We start from the raw sequence: 21,601 nt of genomic DNA, 5'->3' as shown, positions 1-21,601 counted from the left end.
GAGTAATGATTTGCAGTGTAGCCATAACTTCAACACTATGTTTAACTTTGGTAGTAGACATTACTTACCTTTTCCCTTTTGTGAACTAAAGAAGATATTTTAGATGTGCTGCAATAATTGTGGTAACTGAACATACAGCCTGTGTTTTGTGGGTATATGCATGTGCATACAAATATGTAGAGAGTCAGCTCTTTCAATTATTTTATTCTCTGTTTAGGCTTTCATACTCACATGTCCATTTGCTTCATTAAAAAGACCTAGGACCTTGATCCAAAATCAGGCTGAAGTTTGAATATTGGTGCTTGATTGGCTTCAATGGATTTTAGATCAAGCCCCTAGTCTTCACCACTGTTCTGTCTCAGATTTGAGGACACTTCCCTCATCCTTTTTTGTTGTTTTGTCTTCATTCATTAGGAGAGCTACCATATTGTTGAATATGTGAGTTCAGTGGGTATCTCTACCCATAAATGTGATTCCTGATCAGTTTTTTTTCATCCCACAGGAATTTTTCATCCCTGTCTTTCAAACATTGCCATGTATTTAAATTTCATGTTATGGGTTTTATGCAATCAACAAGTATTTATAACCATGAAAGCATTTCCCATTTCAACAGGGCATGCCTACAATTGGCATGCTTACTAATCAAAAGAACTTCTTTCCATAGTAACAAAGTAGAAATCACTCACAGACTGCAGGGTTTATCAATGAGCTTGTTAAACCCAACTAAACTTAATTTTAACTGTAACGAGTTGAGAATTATGGAGAGTTTCTGTTTGGTCTTGTGCAGTGCAACTGGCTTGAGAAATTACATATCTGTTAATTGCTTTGTTATTTGGTGTCCTTTTAATGAGATTCTACGTGTTGTTTCTGCCTTTCCTCAGTGAATAGCTTGCATGTGAGGCTGGTTTTGTTTTAATATGGGACAGATGACCCACAAGAAAAAGAAGGAAATCTCAATTAGTGAGATACTGTGCCCCAGTGGTTATACCATACTAAATTGCTTCTGTAAAAGTTGGGTTAGATTAAGTTAGGTTGCCATACTAAATTGCTTCTGTAAAAGTTGGGTTAGATTAAGTTAGGTTGCCATACTAAATTGCTTCTATAAAAGTTGGGTTAGATTAAGTTAGGTTGCCATACTAAATTGCTTCTATAAAAGTTGGGTTAGATTAAGTTAGGTTGCCTCAGTTCTTCTTTTTGTGGGTGAAACATGAGACCAAAAAGGAGGAACAACAACAATGTGACTGTGGGTAGATGCATGCCTTTCTATAGGAAAAGGCATGATGCAAATGAACCTCCTTTGGGGAGTTCCTTGCTACATTTAAACAGAAATAAATATAATAAACGTGGGAAATTTGCCTTGTTGCATATTTCTGCAGTAAGGCAGATCATTGCCCAATGAACACTGCAGAAAGACAAATTGAAAGACTTTAAATGTATGTTCAGTGAAAGGGAAACCTGAAGAGCATTTGGTTGACAAAACTACTTAAAGGAACAAACCATTCCTCTCTACCAGGTATCAAGGTAGTAAATAGTGACTGTGGAAAAGCAACTTAAATTTTTTCTCTTGGAAAAGAGTGACAATTCAGAGCTTCTTAGTTCTAATGAATGTTGATACTCAGAATTACCCTGACTCCTAAGGTGTAAACAGTAAGGAATGGGAAGATTTCCTCTCAGGAATCATTTCCTTATGGTTGTTCTTCAGAGCATTTGCCAAGATAGGTTCAATAATTGCAAAAAGGTCTCTTGATTTAAAAGATAGTGCTGTTCATTGTGGATTGGTGGTTCTTTGCATGGAATAAAAAGCAGAATGTGGCAGCCAACTGTTCCAATATGAATAAGTCAAAGGTATTTAGTGCTTTAGTTTTCTTAAAAGAAAAAGATGTCTCTTTTCTTACACATTTTTGAGCTATAGTTGAGGAATAGCTGAATTTATTTGTCCCAGGCTTTGAAATTCTTAACTTACATCAAAATATTAGAAGACAGATACATTTTAATGCAGTTAAAGCTGAGTTTTACTGGTTCTGATAAAATTTTGGACATTTCACCACTTATCATGCAGTTTTGTAGGAAGCAGGCTTTACAGAAAGATGTGAAATGTGTGAAGTCCCATCATGGCCATTAGGATGAGGGAAGAGCGATTTGGTCAGTAAAGAAGAACACCGAGGATTAGACTGGTGGTGTTTCTGTACCTCTCAGATTTCTTGACATGAATCTGAATCTGAGGGTTGGACCACATGATCTCTAAAGATCCCTTCCAACCCCTACCATTCTATGATTCTATGAATTCCAGTGGCTTTGAGTTGCTGGAGGACCCTTTGCATTGGAAACAAGCTTTATCCCCCCCCACCCCCATCCCTAACCTGTAAAGGGGGAATAATATCTACACACTGCACTGGCTTAAAAAGGGTAATTTTAAGGTTTGCCTTGGTAATACATAAGTGGCATACCTCTGTAACAGTGGAATCTGCACAGCAGTGCAGGATTGCACAGTGGCTACTAGTCATATAAGTCATATTTGTCTCATAAGCTCCTGAGCTATCTCGAAACAATCACAGACCAGTAGAGGCTACCTTTTAAAAAAAGCCAACCAAAACCAAGCCAAAACCCTGAAGCAGTTCCAGGATGAAAAGAATTCTGTTTGTATATTGCATTGTCATCTCAGTTGGCAACCTTTAACTTTATAATTTTTATTGTTTAAAATGCATTTTACATCTTCTATATCCCAAAACGTGATGGAGAAGATTGTGGGACTTCTCAGCATTGTAATCTCCTTAAAAAGACACTGAGTTCATGTAATTACAGATTCCCTTCATCTGTTGACTCAATCTGTGCTGGGGGGGGCAATCCCTTGGCTACTCCTCCTCTGATGCAGGCAGGGTTACCAGGTGATTCTCTCCCATGGATTTTCCTGCCCTATGTAGGGCAGAAGGCACAAGCAGTCTTTTTCTCCCTTATTGGAAGGGTTTGTCAAGTACAGAGAGGTTTTTTCTCATCTCTTCCCTTGTGACTGTTGTTTCCTGTTCTTCAATGGGAGAGCAACAGTAATGGGCATGTTAGAATTGATTGGTTTGGGGTTTTTTAAGTAGAACAGATTTGGATGAATCAGGTCCTTAGTGACACATGTGTGTTAACACCAAACCACTGTACAAGTACAGTGTACAAAGACACCCCACACTGTATATATTTATACCAACAACATTCCTGTCTTATGGAAGAGACACTGCTTTTGCAGGGAGGGAGCTCAGCAAGACCAGATCTGGCCACACTTTTCTCATCTCCTGGCACTCAATCAGTGTTTTTAAAGTATTTTGTTTGAAGATGTCCAAAACAAAAGCAATTTTTGCAGTTGGTGTGTGATCTTACGACTGGACCTGCTCCAACCAGGAAACAAGATGAAAAGGTTACAAAGAACCTTTTCCCCCAGGAAAGTGGTCTCCTAAACTGCCCATCAGACAATATTGTTTAGATCATTTTGAGCAAGTCAGGTTGAGTAATACCTGTAAGCTCAGGAGCCAGATGGTTACAGATTCTGCTGCTGCTAGCGATATCCATTTCACAGCCTGTGGAGACCAGCATAACAACTCATTGTTGTAAGAGCTGCCACGTTAGTTTGCTTGACCAAAACCTTAATTTAGAGCTGCTTTTCCCAAGACACACAAAGCCAGATCATAATACATTGTTGTTTAGATATCAGTGTATCTCACTGGCATAGAACAGAATTTCAAGAGATACAAGGTGAGAAATGTTTACATGTCCTGTAAGGGTCTGCGCATCTGTGAGATGGATTTCTGCAAGGTAGAATGGATTGTTAGCAATGAAACTCTGTCTTTTCCTTGGGGATATTTAAGTTTGAGTTAAGTTTCCTGGTCCCATGTAATGCATATGAATATATTGGATGTGTTATACTTAGGTAAGTTAAAGTTGTTTCTTACAAGGAATAGTCCTGTCTGACATCAATGAATGAATCAGAAAAGGTTAAATGATCTCAAAGTTGCTTTTATGAAGGTAAATTAAAACCCCACTCTAACATCCTTAAAAATGTCAGGTAGATGAGAATACATTAAGCCAAACTGGTGGTCAGATTTGATAGATGCATTGTGCTTTGTATCACAGCTGTGAATTATGCCATGAGTCCAGGGTAGTTACGCTTACATCCAACGCTCAGCAAGAGTCTCTGTTTTCTTGACATGCATTTGCACACTGCAGCTCCAGGGAGCCCATTTTGAGCTGGGATGCCATCTCAAAGACCAGAGAGCAGCCTGGTATAAACACACATTGGCAGGGGGAACGCTCTGGGGGATTCACTTAATAGCTTTCAGATCTCACTGCAGGCCAATGCGGAATTGGGTTCGATTAGTTTTTAAGACAACCAGCAAAACAGTCTTCATTGTGCCAGTGCCTATCTGAGGGAAATCACAGGCATTTTAAGCAGGATTTTCTGTTTGTTCTTGGCTTTGCTAGCACTACTTTGCCCTGGAGTTCTAAGCAAAAATCCATCTGTCTCTCTCTGTCCATATACACTGTGTATATGCCGTGTTTGTGGTTATTTTATTAGAGACTCTGCCAGATGCAAAAGGCACTAGTTTTCATGTTTGCCTTCGTTTTGGGCCACATGTAATGACTTGTGGCAGCTGTCAATCTAATTTGCAGTATTGGCTGCTAAGTTCAGAGATGCCTGTCTTCCTCTGTGTTTTTGTATCAGCAAGCAAGAGCGATTTGAGTGTTAATCAGTACTAATCCTGTTAGTGGAGCAGAAAAATATCAAAGCCTGACTAGAGGTAAAAACAAAGGATCATCAAAACCAGTTTTTCTTGAGGATGGGGGGTTCATAAGATAGCATAGTTATGGTTTGGATGAAGCTAAAATTGCAGCAAGAGATGAATCACCAAGCTTTTGACAAAGAGCCTCTCTAGGGCAATTGTGCAAAATGCCAACAAATTTAACAACCCAAACAAAACACTCTGACCTTAAATGCCTTCTCCTCAATTTAATGTCAGTGGAGAGGGGTTCATACTAGGGAGTAACTCCTGGTGATAATGAGAGAGGGAGAAATGTTACAGTAGTATAAAGAGAACTGTAGCTCTTCAGAGAAACTTGTGTTGCTGGGTGGCATCCCGTGACCAGCCAGGTCCAAGTCACACTTAGGTCCAGTCACACTGATCTTATAAGACTTAGGGGTAGTCTAAACTGGTCTGTGAGAGGGTACATCAATAAGCAAGGGTGAACCTCTCAGAAATCTGTTGTGTCCCACTTACAAACCAGTCCCAAAGTTGTTCTCTTTAGCTCTGACACCACGTGTCTTTCGGGCTTCTAAAGATGCACCACGTAGGTTCAGTGATGCTGAAATCTTCACGTTCCTCTCCAAAACCACCTGTTAGAGTAGAAGAAAGATTCTGAAGGCAGGAATCTACCAATGCAGGGTGGAGATTGATATTTGACCTTGCAGGAAGCAAGGAGAAAGCACTGAGGTTTCCAAAAAGATGCAGGTTTTAGAGAAGTTTGAGAACCTGACTGCTTTTCAAAGGTTACCTTTGCTTAAACACCCTGCCCATCAAGTGTTTTGAGCCTTTGCAAAGCAATGCTCAGCAAGCTGTCTTTTCCAAAGCATCTATTTCCACTGCAGCCATATGCTGTTTTCTCTCCTGTGAAATGAGAGAGAAAATCTAGGATCCTGTGCCCTGTATATAGCCACTGGAGTATTCTGGCTCTTTAGGCAAACAGTCTGGTGTTTCATGTGTAGTTTTAGGCAAATGTCTTTGGCAGTTTGAGAATATTGGAGAACAAATCCATTGTACTTAAAGACATAAAGCACTGCACAGCTAAACAAACAAAATCTAGCCATAATGTCAAGACAGATTCCAGATTGATTATCGATAAAAAAATTAAGTTTAGTTTTCTTTAGACCTGATGAAAGAAGATTTATATGAAATCCACTGAGGTTCAAAGCTGGAAACGAAATGCTGAGGCCGCTGCCCCTCGCCAATCCCCTCCACTGAAGTTCAGAACATGTCAGCATTAAACGTTGCCTTTCAGTTAATGCCACCCCACAGATATAGATATGCTATCAGCCTTTAAAGAAAGAAACTTCTCAGACAATTAGATCCCAGGAAATCGAAGCACTGACAATTTTTACTGGCCAACATCATAACCACAGCACTGAAAAATACACATCTTGTAAGAGCTGTACAGATTTTAAAAGCCACACCCCGCTAGTGAGAGCTGATTCACAACAATACCTCTTCCAAATCAGTCGGGTCCAGAAACTTCATCTAACTAATGGCCTTAAACCCCCTAAGTTTCTGCCTTAGTAGCTGCTATAGCAGTCGAGTGCGATGTAACCCCCTCCCCCCCTGCAGCCCCTCTAGTTGCATTTAGAGCCTCCTCTAGTGATTGAGGGAAAGCAGCTGTTTTTCACCCGGGTCTTGTCTCAGTCTCTAATCTCTGGTGTTGCATGTCCTGGGCAGGCAAGCGTGGGCGACGCAGCAGTGCAGGATCGCTAGACAGCAATATGGAAGTAAGTAGGAAGTTACTGATGTCTAGCTGGATGTGATGATGTGCATTTCAAACCTTTCTTTTTATATACATATTTTTTTGCTCTTTTTTCTTCTAACATATAACCTGCCTGCCTCAAATAAAATGCATGCCTAGGCTACTCACTCCGTATTCTTCCAGCTTTAAAAGCACTGACAGCTTGTTTTAGACCGATGCCATTTTTGGTTTGAGCTAACCTTGTTCCCTTTGTTCCTGCAAGCATGGTTAAATGAATATGATGTGTCCTTTTGCCACCATTTCAGTCTGGTCCCAGCTTAAAAGCCCACTCGCTCTTTGTTACCAAGTACACTGTTCTTGCCGTTTGATATTTAGCTACGACTATTGACTTTCATGCTCAACCCATTCCCATTGCTTCTTTTCGAGTTAAATTGCTAAATGTATGCAGTCATGACACCATGGAATTGCACAGATAGGGCATGGGAGGAAAAAATTACCAAGACAGGTGAATTCAATGTGGATTTCATGAGATTTCATTCATCTTCAAACCATTTATATATACTGTTCATGTCTCTGAATTCAGCTTGCAGATTTTTTTGGTTTCTTTTTGTTTTCCTTCTTTTTCTTCCTTTTTATTTTCCTTTTAATTTGTTTTTTTTTTTCCTTTGGTGTTTGCTTTAGGTAGATTGCAGTTTAAATCCAGCACACTTTGGCTAAGTACTGTTGTGTCCCATAACTCTTTCTATAAAAAGAAAACTACAAACCCCAAACTTCCAGAAACTTAAATGTACACATTCCAGGCTAAATAATAGAGAACGTTGGACCCCCCAGGTCAAAAGAACACAATCACATAGAAATCTTAGTGGCAAAAATGGGTCTGGTTCCATGGAACACATCATTCAGAGGTAGACTTGAGAAGCAGCACTGTGGCATATAGTAGTGGAAAACTACTATAAAGAAACACAGAAAAGTTTCAAATGCTGTTTTGGAATCTGAAGCTGTACCTGGAATATTTGCTGCCGTGTGTTTCACTATTCAGGTTGAATTTGATGTTGTTGTAAAAGAAAAGGAACTATGGTCTTTCTATTCCTTTAAAAAAAACACACTCCTAGCTCTTATGTCATGTTACTCTTCTGTGACATTTATTTTTCCTTATTTCAACTCATAGCTTTCAATATTAAAGTACTGAGAGAAAAACATTTAATGCTTCAAATACCCCAAGAAGGGCACGAAAGCCTCACCGGCAACTTAGAGAAGGTGGAAATAAGTTTTTTGCTAGAACCCTTTACCGTAGGCCACTCATGTGAGCACTGCAGGAGGAGTTTGTGGGTCAGTGTGAACTTTTTTCTTTTAAACATCTTAAGATTTTTTTTAATTTTGATTTCTATTAATTTCTTTTTAGGGGTCCATCATTAGCAGTCCTCACATGCGCCGAAGAGCTACATCAACCCGAGAGTGTCCATCTCGCCCTCACCAGACTATGCCCAACTCCTCCTCACTCCTAGGTTCCTTATTTGGTAGTAAAAGGGGAAAGCCACCTTCCCAAGGCCATCCACCATCTGGCTCATCACAGCAACCTCCGCACCCTCCAGTACTCCCACATCAGCAACACTCACAGCATCCTCCCGCCATGCATCACGCAGGGCCGGCCGAGGGGCAGGCGCAGGCACAAGTGCACTCTCACCACTCGCAGTACTGCCACATGCAGCAGAACCCGCCGCCCTACCACCACCACCACCACTACCACCCTCCCCAGCACATCCAGCACCCGCACCAGTACCACCCGCACGTGCCCCACTCGCAGCACGCGGCGCACTCCCCGCACCCGCCCTACGTGCAGCACTCGCACGCGCCGCACGGCCACGCTCCCCACCCGCCCCTGCCCCCTCCCCACCCCGGCCACCCCGCTCACCCCCAGCACCACCACGGACCGCCACCGCCTCCCTCCACCTCAGCCAGCACCAAGCCCAAACACAGCGGCATCAGCACGATAGTCTAGGACGTGTTGACCCTCCTAATAGCAGTAGTTTTAAACGGAGTTACAGAGGCACTTACAGGAAGCAACAGATAATACTGTCAGTTTTTATGCAGAAAGTTTAACTGAGTTGTGTGAGCTTCAAAGCTTGCTGCTACTAAATAAAATAACTCAAGTTAGAGCAATCAATAGTGGTTTCACTCACCTACTCGATAGACCTTTACCATCCGGTTAGTTCTTATTTCCAAACTGCCTTGAGAACCTGCTGCTTGCTGACCATGGGAAAAAAAAATAGCTCCCTTTTCCACCAACCCCCTTGAATGTTTTACATGCATCATAAAAACCTTCTAGCCTATGAAAAAGAAACAAAAAGGAAGAAAGTGATACAGAACCAAGTTGTTGAGTTCTTGCTCTTTTATTGTCAATGGGCAAAAACAATAAGTAGACCTGATATGGTTGATGAAAGTACGTAAGTAAACTTTATATAATATAAATATATACATATAAATATATATATATATATACTGTATAGGTAACATTTGTGCTTGGAAAGAAATTTTTTCAGTCCACAAACCTAGCAATATAGACTTTACAAGGAATTCCACTTACTTGATAGGACAGTATAATAGATGACTAGCATCCGAAAGAGTAGACCAAAACCATTAAACGTTAGAAACAAACTCTCAGACGTTTCGGTATTTTCATTCAAAGTCCTCTGGACCTGCTAAGATTTCTAAGCAATCATTACTAAATGTGCCAAGTAACATAGCATTTAAATGGTGTAGTCAAATACTGCTTTGTATAAAACCTTATTTTATTAACATGATAATATCATACGTAACCAGTATTATAACTACTCTGCTATTTCAGGTAAGCAAACTCGTTAAGACGCAGTAACTATACCGTAGCAATGTAGGCTGGCCACTTACCAGTGGTCATCTTCCAGCATTGGTCACACAAATTCTTAAGACACTTTAAAGGCTGTGATAACTGTGAATTTCCATGATCCACGTTTCTTTTGTATGCATTTAACCAGCACACGTGAAGAGTTCCGACAGCTGCATGTACACACTGCAAACACATTCATCTCAGACATGAGAATGGCAAACTTCCATCTTCCTCGGCTACTTTCTTTCCCGTTTACCATAATTTCTCATTTTGACCCCCAGTGAAGCTGAATTCTAATCAGAGTGTTTCCAGGTGGAAGCGCTCTAGAACTTGAAGGTTTGTTTTAGAATCTAGGGATAGGGTTTTTTATAGATATATATATATATATAAATCTAGGAAAAAGAAACCAACTGTAATTCCATGTAGCCATGTGCTAGCAAGAAAGTGGCTTCACCATTTTTATTCATCACGTTTGTTAGTTTGAAAGTACCCAGCACTCAGCAGGCTGAGTTGATGCTCAAACCCTCACTTTCATAGTCCGGTTAGTTGCAAGGCATCACATAAAACCAGGCTGTGCTGTTGTTGCTTATGTGTTGTAACCAAACCATTTGCAAATTTCTATCCCATTTTTATCCCTCAATCCTGTACAAAGTTATACATGGCGCCTACTTTGTAGTTTCAGCATTTTGAGCCACTGCAAGGACTTTACACCTAAACAGTAGAGACAAAGGAATCACAACTGCAAAACTGTACCAGCCTAAAAGCAAACCTTGAAGAGGATGAGCAAAAAGTTCCCGTATGAGATGGGTAAACATAATAAGAGCAACCAGTCGGTTTTTTTCCTGTCTAGCAGAGATAAGATGGTCAGGAATAACAAGGACATGAGAACAAGAGTGACTTTTCACATTGGCTTGCTCATGGCATCTCTAATATTAATTTGGGTGGTGGGTGGGGGGCGCCGAGTGAATTTTTCTCCCCTTTCATACCATTGATATCACGATACCAGCAAAACTGCAAACTGAGCACTTTGTTAACCTCCACAGAGAGCAAATACAGCAATCTAGAGTTTAGCCTTTTGTTTGAAGCTGTCCATGTTTGTTTGTGTCTTCCCCTTCTGCTCCTTCTCCTCTAAATTATCTCCGTGGAAAGAAAAGAAAACGAGCGATTCCATTGTTACTTTGAAGTATCACTCATCATGATTCTGAGTTCTGCAGCTCACCTTAAGAGGGCTCAGATGGGTCCCCTGAGGCTCTGTTCCTTGCAGTTTAAAAAGAAACATATATACTGATCTTATAAGGGAAAGTAGAACTGTCTGCATGTCATCTAATGTTATTAGTGTGAGGCTACACTCTACATATTGTATATTTGCAAAATATATCAGTGTTACTGTTGATATTAGTTGAAGTAAAGTGATAACATATCCCAATATGTAGACTTTTCTTCATACATCTGTACCAATAGTAGAGTCTAACTGTAATTTATAGGTTGTTCCAGAAAAGATAAAGAACCATTCAGGTCCAAACATCTTTCAGCAACTGCATCTTTTAACTCAAACAGAGGTAAGAACGCTCCTCTTCACCGAGTGACGGAGTCTGTACTTGTTTCAGATGCAGAGTTGTAATGTAAGTAAAATTGCCTGAGTGTGGAATAAATGCAGAGTATGGGGTGGTTAGTGGAGAGGAAAATCTAGCTGCATAAACTAACATGACATTAAATCTCCCAGATCTGTGTTTGCTTTGCATTTTAAACTCCCTTTCATTCAAGTCAGACATACATAGAAATATTCTCAGCTTGCACAGTAAGCCACGTTTTAATGTTTGGCCACTGATTTTCCACATAACTATCGATGAAATAGTCAGGAGACGTCACAAAGTGCATGCAAAGAACCACATTTACACAGGCTCTCATGTACACCTGGGGAAAGAGTTTGTGCTGGCCCTCGAGGTGCATCCACTTGCATGCGTAACATCCCAGACCGTTTGAGGCTACTTTAAAAACCCAAACTGGTCATTATAAGAGCACAGCGTTTGTAAACTCTATCCTTTCAAGTCAATGAGGAGAAACAGCAAACTTGATTCATTTTTCTTTCTTTTTTAGACTGTGTGTTTGTGTGTCCTTTAAACAAACAAATGTGTGTCTCGGTGTCAGCATAAGTCTTAAGAACTTTGCTGCTCATTTAGGGTTGTAGTATAACCTCTCCTACTCTGTGCTTGATTAACAAGTGCTTAGGGCAGTGTGGATCATGCCTTGCATAGGCAGGCCATAGTACTAAGAGGATTCACCTTTCCAGCCTGCAGGCAGGGGTGAAATCAGGAGGGTTTTTCTCCAACACCATTGCCAATTAAAAACTGGTCCCCGACTGCACAGAGCAGTTTCTCTTTTCCCATAAACGATGTGGCAAAGTAGTAACACTGGTGTGAAAAAAGAGAGAGAATGAAAGGGAAACGTAAAGAATGGAGCTGTGGCAACAAACAAAATCTTTTCTGGGACAACAATCAAATATATATTTGGGGTTTTTATTTTTTTTAAGTTCAGAATGGATTGTAAAACGATGTAAAAACGAAAAAACCAAGCTCATCCTAATATAATGTGCGTCTTGTATTGCTACAAAAGAAACCAAGTCTAACATACCAGTGTAGAATGATTTTCCCATCATGTACTGCATGCAGCAGAAGCCTCTTGTTTCTTGATAAAATGAGCTGAAAGACAGTCAGCAGATATTTAAACAATGAATCTCTAGATGTTGACTTGCTGTTCCATATGAAGCCGTGTGTTTTCTGCAGTTAAGCATGCATTTTGCTGTTCCGTTGTAAAATACCATCGCACTTCTTGCCTGCAAAATGGATTCTTGTGTATATATTTAAAAGAAAAGTGGAACCAATAACAAGATTTAAATTTGGAAAAGAGAAAAGGAGGTGGTGAAAGTGGGACCAGTGGGGGAAATAGAGTATTCTCTAAATTGTACATAGTGTGTAAATTAGTATTACTATCGGTCTGCAGTCACTTTGAGGTTGCCTATCTCCTGCTAGGAACTTAAATCAGCATTGAGTTGTATTAAACTGTTAGAATTAGATCTTGAATGCAGACTGTTAAAGACTTCAAAAAACATTATGCTTACAAGAAGCTTCTGTTCTGGGGAGGCTCGAGACCCCTTTTGTAACTATGGGGAAGAAAGGAGTGCTTTCATTTTAATATGCATTCTGTTTGTAAGTAGTAACAGACCCTATTGATGTAAAACTATAACTGTGATCATGTGGAGAAATCAAATAAATCATTCAAAACTCTTTGTTTCTTATTGTGTGTAATCCAAGAGCTTCAACTCTTCAGACTTGAAGGAAATTCCTTCTGGTGGTATCCTGGCCCTGCTCAGTCAATGGGATTTCTGCTGCTCAATTCAAAGGGGCCAGGACTTTAGTCATCATCTTAAATTAAGTTGGTGGAAATGGTGGTCAGTGCTGTGGGGACTGGGATCCTTTCTCAGTAGGTTGTGAGTTGTTTGGTGGTGCTTAGTTCCAAAGTATGAGGAAGAGCAATAAATACAACACCTAGACCTGCAAACAATGAGAGGGAACACTGAACAGGCTTTTAGGTGTTCTGTTTGCCAGAACATTCCAGTGTTCAAAAACAGTCACCAACTTTTGAATCCTCTTGAACATGAGCTGCTCAGCTGATCCCATGGAACTTTTGGCTCTCCTACGGCGTTTGGAGCTCGTGTGCAGCTGACTGTCTGCCCTTGATTCAGATGTTCTAGGTTTGTCCTTCCAGGGATGCAATCCTTCAGCTCCTAAGCGTAGCCTATGCTCTTTGGACAAAGCTTTGAGAGGATGCACTGCTTCTGTGCACCCACTGGTAGAGTCAGTGATATCCCTCAGTAAGTATATTCCCCATTACTCTTTGTACTTCTTTCTTTGCTGTGTGTCCTAATGTATGCCCCAGGAGGATCCCTATGCAGCCACATTTGCCACGCACGGCCTTGACGGTATTTAATGTTACACTCCTGCAATTACTTTAGATAATAACCTGTGACATACTCAATTGTGCTCTTGTTTTTCTGTGCTATTGCTAGGATTTCAAGGAAATTCACTGTGAGGGTGAGGGAGCCCTGGCACAGGCTGCCCAGAGGGGTTGTAGAGTCTCCTTCCTTGGAGGGCTTCAAGACCCACCTGGACATGTTCCTGTGTGACCTGATCTAGGTGACCCTGCTTCTGCAGGGGGATTGGACTGGATGATCTCTAAAGGTCCCTTCCAACCCTACCATTCTATGATTCTATGATGCTATGAAACCTGTGTGTAAAGCCCGTTACAACTAATGCTTAGCCATCAATTTTAACCAAGTACTGTGTTTGCTTGTTTTGTCTATGAATTTTAGGAGGTTCTTGAATTATTTTGTGGGAATAGCCAACTGTGGCCTATGTCTGAATGGCTGTAATGTCAGGATGCACATCTCCAGCAATGATTCTTTTTGGATAGGTGAGTATCCATTTATCACTGGATGCTTCCAAGGTGCCACCCCTCTGAGCCGTGCGACCCATGAGAAGATTACCGACGCCTCATGGAAACACGGTTAGTGGAAACAGAAGATGTTCTTCCATTCCTGGTTTAGAAGCTATGATTTAAAGAATTTTGATATATCTACACTTAAGAGAAGGCAAAGAGTCTGTCTTCTTTAATTCTTTAATTCTTAAGAGCCTGTAAATCTTGATAGAAATCAGGGAGGGTTTTTTCCTGATCCATTTTAAAAGTAGGACCTAAATAATGTGTCTAAATGCTGCTGCTTCCTACCTAAACTAAGACTGTGTTGAAAGGATTTATGATCTGGCAGAACTGAAAAAAGCCCAAATGGCCAAAGGAAGCTCAGCAGCAATTGTGGTATGTGTAATGGATTTGGACCATTTGCAGCAACACCAAGTAACTTCATTAAAAAAAAGTCCATGTAGGGTAAGTATGTGATAGTCTAATAGCTCACAGTTCTAATATGGTTTTTAGATTTTAATACCCTTATTTGTTTGAGATGCTCATCTTAATGGAGCTGCATTCCTTAAGTCTCTTGTACATAAATATCCAGTGGGACGTGCCTTCATTTAAGGAGTTCTATTGCCTTCTTGCTGAGGATCAGTAAACTTACCCTAATATGAAGAAAAGAGACAAAGTTGTAACTGAAAATCACGTGCTTTGCAAGTCAGAAGTCTTAGTGTTTTAAAAGCCTTCCTAAACCGTGTCCTGTGGTGTGTGTTTCGGGTCTTTGTGTGCATGTATCAGTGCACACAATGGCACAAGAGAGTTGTTGGGCAGTAACAAGTTACTTCAAACTCCTCTAGATAACACCTTTGTAAGAGGGGGTTACTTTCCTGGTATTTTCAGTATTAGTTTGGTTGAAATAAAGACCAGGCAACATTGAAATGCCAGGAGAATGAACTGAAGTACTTTGTATGTTTTATCTCTGTCTCCTTCCAGACTTTTATTGACTTTAAAATCTCATTTTTATTTAATATTTTGTTTTCGGTTGACCTCAATGATTGATTTTCATTCAGGAGTTTCATGACAACAGGTGTAGAAGCATTTTGTCCTACCTTTCTTTGGAGTATATAAAATAGATCTGTGATGTTTTATTCATCATCTATGACATGCACAGGTGAGATTTGGGAGCCCAAATAACTTTTGAATTTTATAGAATTGCAGAATGGTGAGGATTGGAAGGGACCTTCAGAGATCATCCAGTCCAACCCCCCTGGAGAAGCAGGGTCACCTAGATCAGTTCACATAGGAACGTGTCCAGGCGGGTTTGGAAACCTCCCGAGAAGGAGCCTCCACACCCTCCCTGGGCAGCCTGGGCCAGGGCTCCCTCACCTCAGCATCAAAGCAATTTTTCCTCCTGTTCTAGTGGAACTTTTTGTATTCCAGCTTGTGCCCATTACCCTTTGCCCTGTCACTGGATACAACAGGAAAAAGTGCTGCCTCAACCTCCTGACACCCACCAGTTAGATATTTGTAACTATTAATGAGATCCCCCTCACTCTTCTCCAGACTAAACAGCCCCAGGTCCCACAGCCTTTCCTCAGAAGGAAGATGCTCCAGTCCCCTGATCATCTTGGTGGCCCTGCACTGGCCTCTCTCCAGCAGTTCCCTGTCCCTCTGGAGCTGGGGAGCCCAGAACTGGACACTGGCCTCTAGATGAGGCCTCACCAGGGCAGAGTAAAGGGGGAGAAGAACCTCCCTTGACCTGCTGCCCACACTCTTCTTGATGCACCAATTTGTTGTACAGTATCACAGGCCCTGGACACACAGAGTACAGAATATCTCCCATACACTGTTGCTTAATCTCTCAGCATTTTAGATGGAGCTTGGAACATTAAGCCAACTTCTAGGGTTTTTTCTGCAGTCGTTCAAACTGTCCCAAGCCAGCAGAATTATGGTGCTGATAGGACTGTGTGATTAATCATATTTCAGGGTGCATTATGTACTGACCAAGGCTTTTGCATGAGATGAACATTGTACTTACAGTAACATGCCATAATACATCTTTCCTGGTATTAGACATGCATTAAACACATATTTTCTGAAAGGAAGCCTGCTTACTAGCCTCTTAGTGATTTTTGCTGCTGTACTTTGTCAGTATTAAATTCCTAGAGGAGACCATAGCACATCTTCCTTGCTAGCAATATCTAAACTACACAGGTGAAAAAATGCTTCATTTTAGGTGTGACTTTTAGCAGACTTTCCTTTTGGTTCCTATTTACTTCAAGAATTAAAGCTAAATCCTGTGTTACTTGGCAAAACTAAATCAACTGCAGGATGAGGCTGGAGTGAATGTTAGAAAATGCTTAAATTAAGATCTCTGCTTGAAGTACCTCCCAGGCTAAATAAGACTGAAATGAAGGTCTTGTGGGTGATGCTGACTTGAAAGCACCACTTTTTTCAGCTGGTTAAATTGATTCTTTTTACCATACATCTAAATGCATCTTTTTAGGGATAAAATGGAAGAAAAATCCCCTTTATTTAACATTTTTGTAATAACTGAGATGTGAAATTGGTAGCACGGTTCACAAGACAGGCAGCTCAAACAAAGCACAGAAGCCTCCAGTTTATCAGCCCCATTGCAAAATGACATCCACAACTCCAGCCTTCATTCATTTCCTCACATTTAGACAGAGGGGTTTAAATGGTATGTATAATGAACAGAGAAAAAGTAATCTGTCTTTAATGAGATGGGGTAAATTCAGTCTAACAAGAAATGTCATTCATGCATTGTGAAAAATGCATTCTCTCTCCAGCTTCTCATTTCTGCTACAAAATTATCCATTAGCAAGTGTGTGACAGAGAAATGGGGTAGGGGTCTTTGCAGGGAAATGGAAAAAGCAAGGACTCTGCAGGTGTTCTGGGACAGGAGGCTGTTACTCAGCAATGCTATCACAATGAAATCAATTCATTTAGTCATTACCATTATGATTTTTTTTAAAATAAAGAAACAATCTGACTTTCAGACAGGGAGATTCCCCACACTTGGGTCCAGCTGGACTGAGTACGTGCAGCCTTTCCTCTCTGCGTGATCCTGGGAGAGGAACAGGTCACTCCTGAAGCTGTCCAGCCCATGCTCCCTCTCCCTCTTGGGCTGGGGCTGCACCAGGCACAGCTGAGCTGTGGGTCAGGAGAGCACTGGCCTTTTGGGAGAGCAGGAAAGGAAAGGCTGCACCTGGGGGGAGGGTGAGAGGGAGGAAGCAAAGGAGGTATCTCATGCTGAATGCCTGACCTTGGCAGGACTGCACTCCTGCACTTGGGTGCAACCCCTGTGAGCATTTTCCTCCTCCATAAGCTCACCATATGCTCATGACTGATTATTGTTTTCACTTTACTGGCTAATATTCTTCTATAGCCATCTCCAATGGCAGAGAAGAACATTTTTACTTAATGATTCATCCTATATATTGTCTTTTCCATTTTACTAGTAATCCCATGGCTCAGCCCTTAGTCCCAGCTCCAAAAATGCCTTTCCTGTAATTGAAACATAAACAAACTAAAACAAAACCAGCAAACAAACCCCACCATGGCCACAATTTGACCATAGTTTGGGATACTTCTCTTGTGCTTCAAAATTAGAGTTTGGAAGAGCAGTGACAAGAAGTAACATTTTTTCTAGCCCAATGAGAAATGCGGACTGAGTGTTCCAAGTAGGATTTGAAACATCCTGGGTGTTTGTAGCCCTGAGTTGTCACAGCATTTCACTAACAAATGATGATGTGCTAACTCTTCTGCTGTAGCAATGTGTGAATTTTCGAGAGAGTTTGCATCTATATTTTATACCTGTTTTGTTTCTCCTCTTTCTGATGTTTTTCTGCTACCACAACGTTCAGATTTCTGAACTACTGGAACATTTGGTGACCCTGAACAGACACTTGCAAGCTGCCAGCCCAGCTTTACTGGGAGCTTTACTTATAGGGGAGGCAGCCTGAACAAGTCCCCTGACTATATGGATTTGAAATAAGCTGAAGCAAAAGCTGGTGAAAAACCACTTTGCATTTTGGGTCATCTGTTTCTCTTTCCATATGAGGGGAGAAAACCAAATGACTCCTCTGGGATGAAGCAAATTATTGGACTACAAAAAAATGAGTGAAATATTCCTGAGGCCATGGAGCTCCTTTCTTGCTCTCCAAAGTTAGAGTATAATACATTTTATTTTGGCAAAGAGGCTCTTGACCCATCTCCCTTCTGTGTTCATTAATAGTGCTAAGATGTGCTTTCTGCAGTTCCTCCAAGGTCTTTTTCTAGCCTTCCTCGCTCTCTCACTTGCCACGGTCACTTTGGTGTGATTCCATCCCAGTGCTATCCAAGCCAGGTTGGTTTTCTGCTCTTTATCCATGCTTGTACAGAATCCCACAGGAACAGCCTGTTTCTTAGTTTGAGAGTTCAGGTTGTCTCCTTCCCAGAGCAAGAGTTATACAGTCTTTATACAGTGACTGTGTTGACATCCATGTGTCAAACACACTACATGACTTCCTAACCAGAAGCAAAAGTGGAAAGACCAGTTCCTGCTCTCACCTTTCCCAAGGTTTCATTTGTAAGCCAGCTTTTAAAATAATCTCCAGCCAGGAGAGGTGATGCAATGAGCACATCACCACATGCCCACGGGGAAGGCAATTATGAATTTCAGGTGCAAAACTTCCCTACTGTCTGACTGAAAAAGGAGAAAACAATTGCATAAAGGGTGGAGAGGCTGCAGAGGGAATTGGATGTCTTTTCCTGGAAGTGCTGCAAAGACTGGTGAATATTTTTGTAGAGTAATTTAGACCTACAGTGGCACTTTCTCAGTAGGTAAAATATCCATGTCTCAGGGAGCTAAATGTTGTCAGATGTTTATAGTACTGAAGGCCAGTCTTTAAGCAGCCACTGGAAAACGTGGTAGAGTAAAAAAGAAAACTATGGGGTAATTTCATGATACTCATTTACTGATCTGTATCTCTTCTGTATTAATTCTTTCTCAATTCTGAGTGGAATAGTGTGAAGTGGACATCACTGGCAGTCATGGCTGGTCACAAAATGTGAGTTATGATGAGCTCTCCTAACAGCTGAGGGATTAGTTGGTCCAGGAAAGTAGTGAAGAGAGGTCTTACAATTTCTGAGGAAGCTGAAATAATATGGACACGTGAGTGAAGAGCTGAGTGGCAGAGACAGGGACATTCTCTAGTGGTTGATAGGGCTGGGACAAAGGCTGGACTCAATGGTCTTCAAGGTGTCTTCCAGCTGAAATGATTCTATAAGTTGTAAATAATGGTGGGGAAAGAGAAAGGTTGGGCATGTTGCAAAGCAGAAGGCAAAAAATATGTTGGGGTTTCTTTAACAGCACATTGGGCAGTTTGAAGATGTTCATAGGTCAGAATGGTGGAATTCAGTGTTAGGGTGAATTGCAGAGAACTGCAGCTGCCAGGAGTATGCTTTCAGCTGTAGTTACATCCAACATTAGGAAGAGTTGTGTGTAGGGGACAAATACATTGAGTCATTTGTGTCAGTGCAGGAAGGGGATTCTCTATGTGCAAGTGAAAGTCTGCTTGTAGTTCATGCTGTGGATGTGTGGTCATCCACTGTGATTTGTTCTGCAATTGGAAAAAAATCAGGTATTTCTTTAGGATATGCTCCCAATACCATTCTCATGCTTAGGGGAGGAATGCACAGGGTGGAGTGTGCTGGCTGCCGTTTCAGTTCTTTCGAGCTCCCTGATGAGGCATCTTTATTGTGCTGTTTTCCAACTGCCTAGCCTTGTTTTCCCCAACTGGATCATTTTCTTCAAGCAGTCTTTCACTGTGCTCTGTGTTTATCCTTTCTTTAAAGCTGCCAGATCCACCTCCCTTTGTGCTCACCAGAACCGGTCTGACTTGTCTCAGGAGAGGGTGGCCTCAGCTTCATTCTGTGGTGTATTTAGTCTGGGGATGATGTCACTGGGCCCACACCTCTTCTCCTGGACCCCTTGGAGCACATCATCACCTTAACCCAGAGCTGGGATGTGGCACTGGTGTGGCATCACCCTCTGCAACACCCCACCATTTCTATGCAGGACAACATGTGGGAAAGCCATCTGCTCAATCAACCCCACGTGTCAGGAGGCTGAACAGCAGAGCAGGCTTTTTGCTATCCATACCATCAGCCAGCTAGAGACAGAAGTACCCTACAGAGGCAGTAACGAGTTATCGCTCCATCCCAAAGACTGCAAAGCACTGGAGCCATCTCAGTGTTCCCATTCCCTGTTTATTTTCCACCTTTCAAAACTAACAAAAGCTTGACAACTGTACTTAACTAGAACTGAACATGCAGAAGTTAGAAGCTCATGGTCAGTTTTAGCAGTGGATACCACTAAACTGTGACAGTACTGTGACCTTACAGGGAAGCAGGGCCCTGCAGGTAGCCTTTCCCCTCTGTTGTCCTTACCAAAAGGCTAGCAAAGGGGGCCTTTCTAGCTTTTCTTCCATAAATAAGGTGCCCCTGTGTCATACAAAAACAAGTAGTTGGGAATATACACCCTTCAAGAAAGTGTTGCAAGATGAGCACTTGGCAGTTTCATCTTATCCCCAACTAATAGTTATCATTCATGGGATCAAGGAGCCTGTGAAAAGGAAAACCTTTCTGGTTGAGATGGGTTTGTTTCCTCAGAGTTCCACACGTGTTTGGACTCGACAACCATCTGGCTGACTCGCCAACCAAATGAGTGAAATCCTTCTCACCTCCTCCCAGGCACAGTGTGTTACACCCTTGTGTAATACCTTTGGCTTCAGGCAGCACAGGGCTCTGCTTGGGGATGCTTAGGACTTGAGGATTCCCCACAATATGAATACATATATAAATACACACAAAAACCCACCTGTGAGCAAGGCTGCCCGAGCTGGATGGAGATTAGCTTTTCCTTTCCCCTTGGAATCTTCTCCTAAGTTGCAAAACAGTGCCTGAAAGGCAACTGAAATAGCAATTTATTTGGACTACACAATTAAAGATTTACATTTTACAAGTAAGCAAATAAGGAAGAAAAGTAAACTGGTTCATTAGACCTCTCTTTACTTCTAGTATTAGTCATTGTATTAAATCCCTAGTATCTGAAAGTGTCTTCTTAGTTCAAAACAAAATGGGGGCAGCTGAAGAATACAGAGCAGCGGGACATGGCAATCCTAAATGAGAGAGTAAAGGCAGCCTTTAAATGGGCTTGAAAGAAGTATTTCAAACAAATTAATTGTACCCTTGTGTTTAGTATTGAGGAAGTACTTCTGTGCCAGTGAGCACTCTTACCTACTGTTCTCAGCTGCAGGTGGGTATGGGGTGGTGATGCAACAAACTTGACTAGTGACCTCTTGTTTGGAAACGGAGCAGTTTCCAAACCCAGCTTTGGTATTTAGGTAATCAACCCAGCAATCTGGCATGGGTTTGCCACTTGGCTTTTTAATAAGACAAATTCTGCTGTCAAAGGCACAGCAGGTGAGAACTGCACTGCATGGAGTGTTTACCTCAGGTCACAGTTGTGGCGTTTTGCCTTTGGCATTTATTTATCTGTGGAAATGGCTGCAGAAGCAAAGGGCAGCTCATGTGAAGGCTGTCAGCTTCTGGTCTAATTCTCCTCCCAATGCCAGACACAGATTAGGAGAAGTTAGCTTTTGATGGAGATTTTGTGGCAATTACCATCAACTCAGAGTGCAGCTCAGCACAACAGCCAGATAGAAACTGGGAGTGAAGTGATTCCTCCTTGTCCCTGGTCTAGGGTCCTGCTCCATGCTTTTG

The 21,601-nt window shown here is 41.6% G+C and overlaps 1 protein-coding gene across 3 annotated transcripts in view; it reads left to right on the top strand.

The window, feature by feature from the left end:
• Nucleotides 1–12,636, top strand: part of IQSEC1 (IQ motif and Sec7 domain ArfGEF 1) — a 190,552-nt gene extending 177,916 nt beyond the window's left edge. For all 3 annotated transcript variants that reach the window (XM_062008174.1, XM_062008173.1, XM_062008172.1), the window contains exons 13-14: nucleotides 6,465–6,514; nucleotides 7,892–12,636. In XM_062008174.1, the coding sequence (XP_061864158.1) occupies nucleotides 6,465–6,514; nucleotides 7,892–8,488 (647 nt within the window). In that variant the 3' untranslated portion in view covers nucleotides 8,489–12,636. The remainder of the gene's footprint in view (nucleotides 1–6,464; nucleotides 6,515–7,891) is intronic.
• The last annotated feature ends 8,965 nt before the right edge of the window (nucleotides 12,637–21,601 follow it).

This window comes from Colius striatus, chromosome 15, assembly GCF_028858725.1.
Source record: "Colius striatus isolate bColStr4 chromosome 15, bColStr4.1.hap1, whole genome shotgun sequence".
Lineage (NCBI taxonomy): Eukaryota > Metazoa > Chordata > Aves > Coliiformes > Coliidae > Colius > Colius striatus.
Note: the sequence above shows the minus strand (reverse complement) of the source record. Positions and strands in the feature narration are given on the sequence as shown.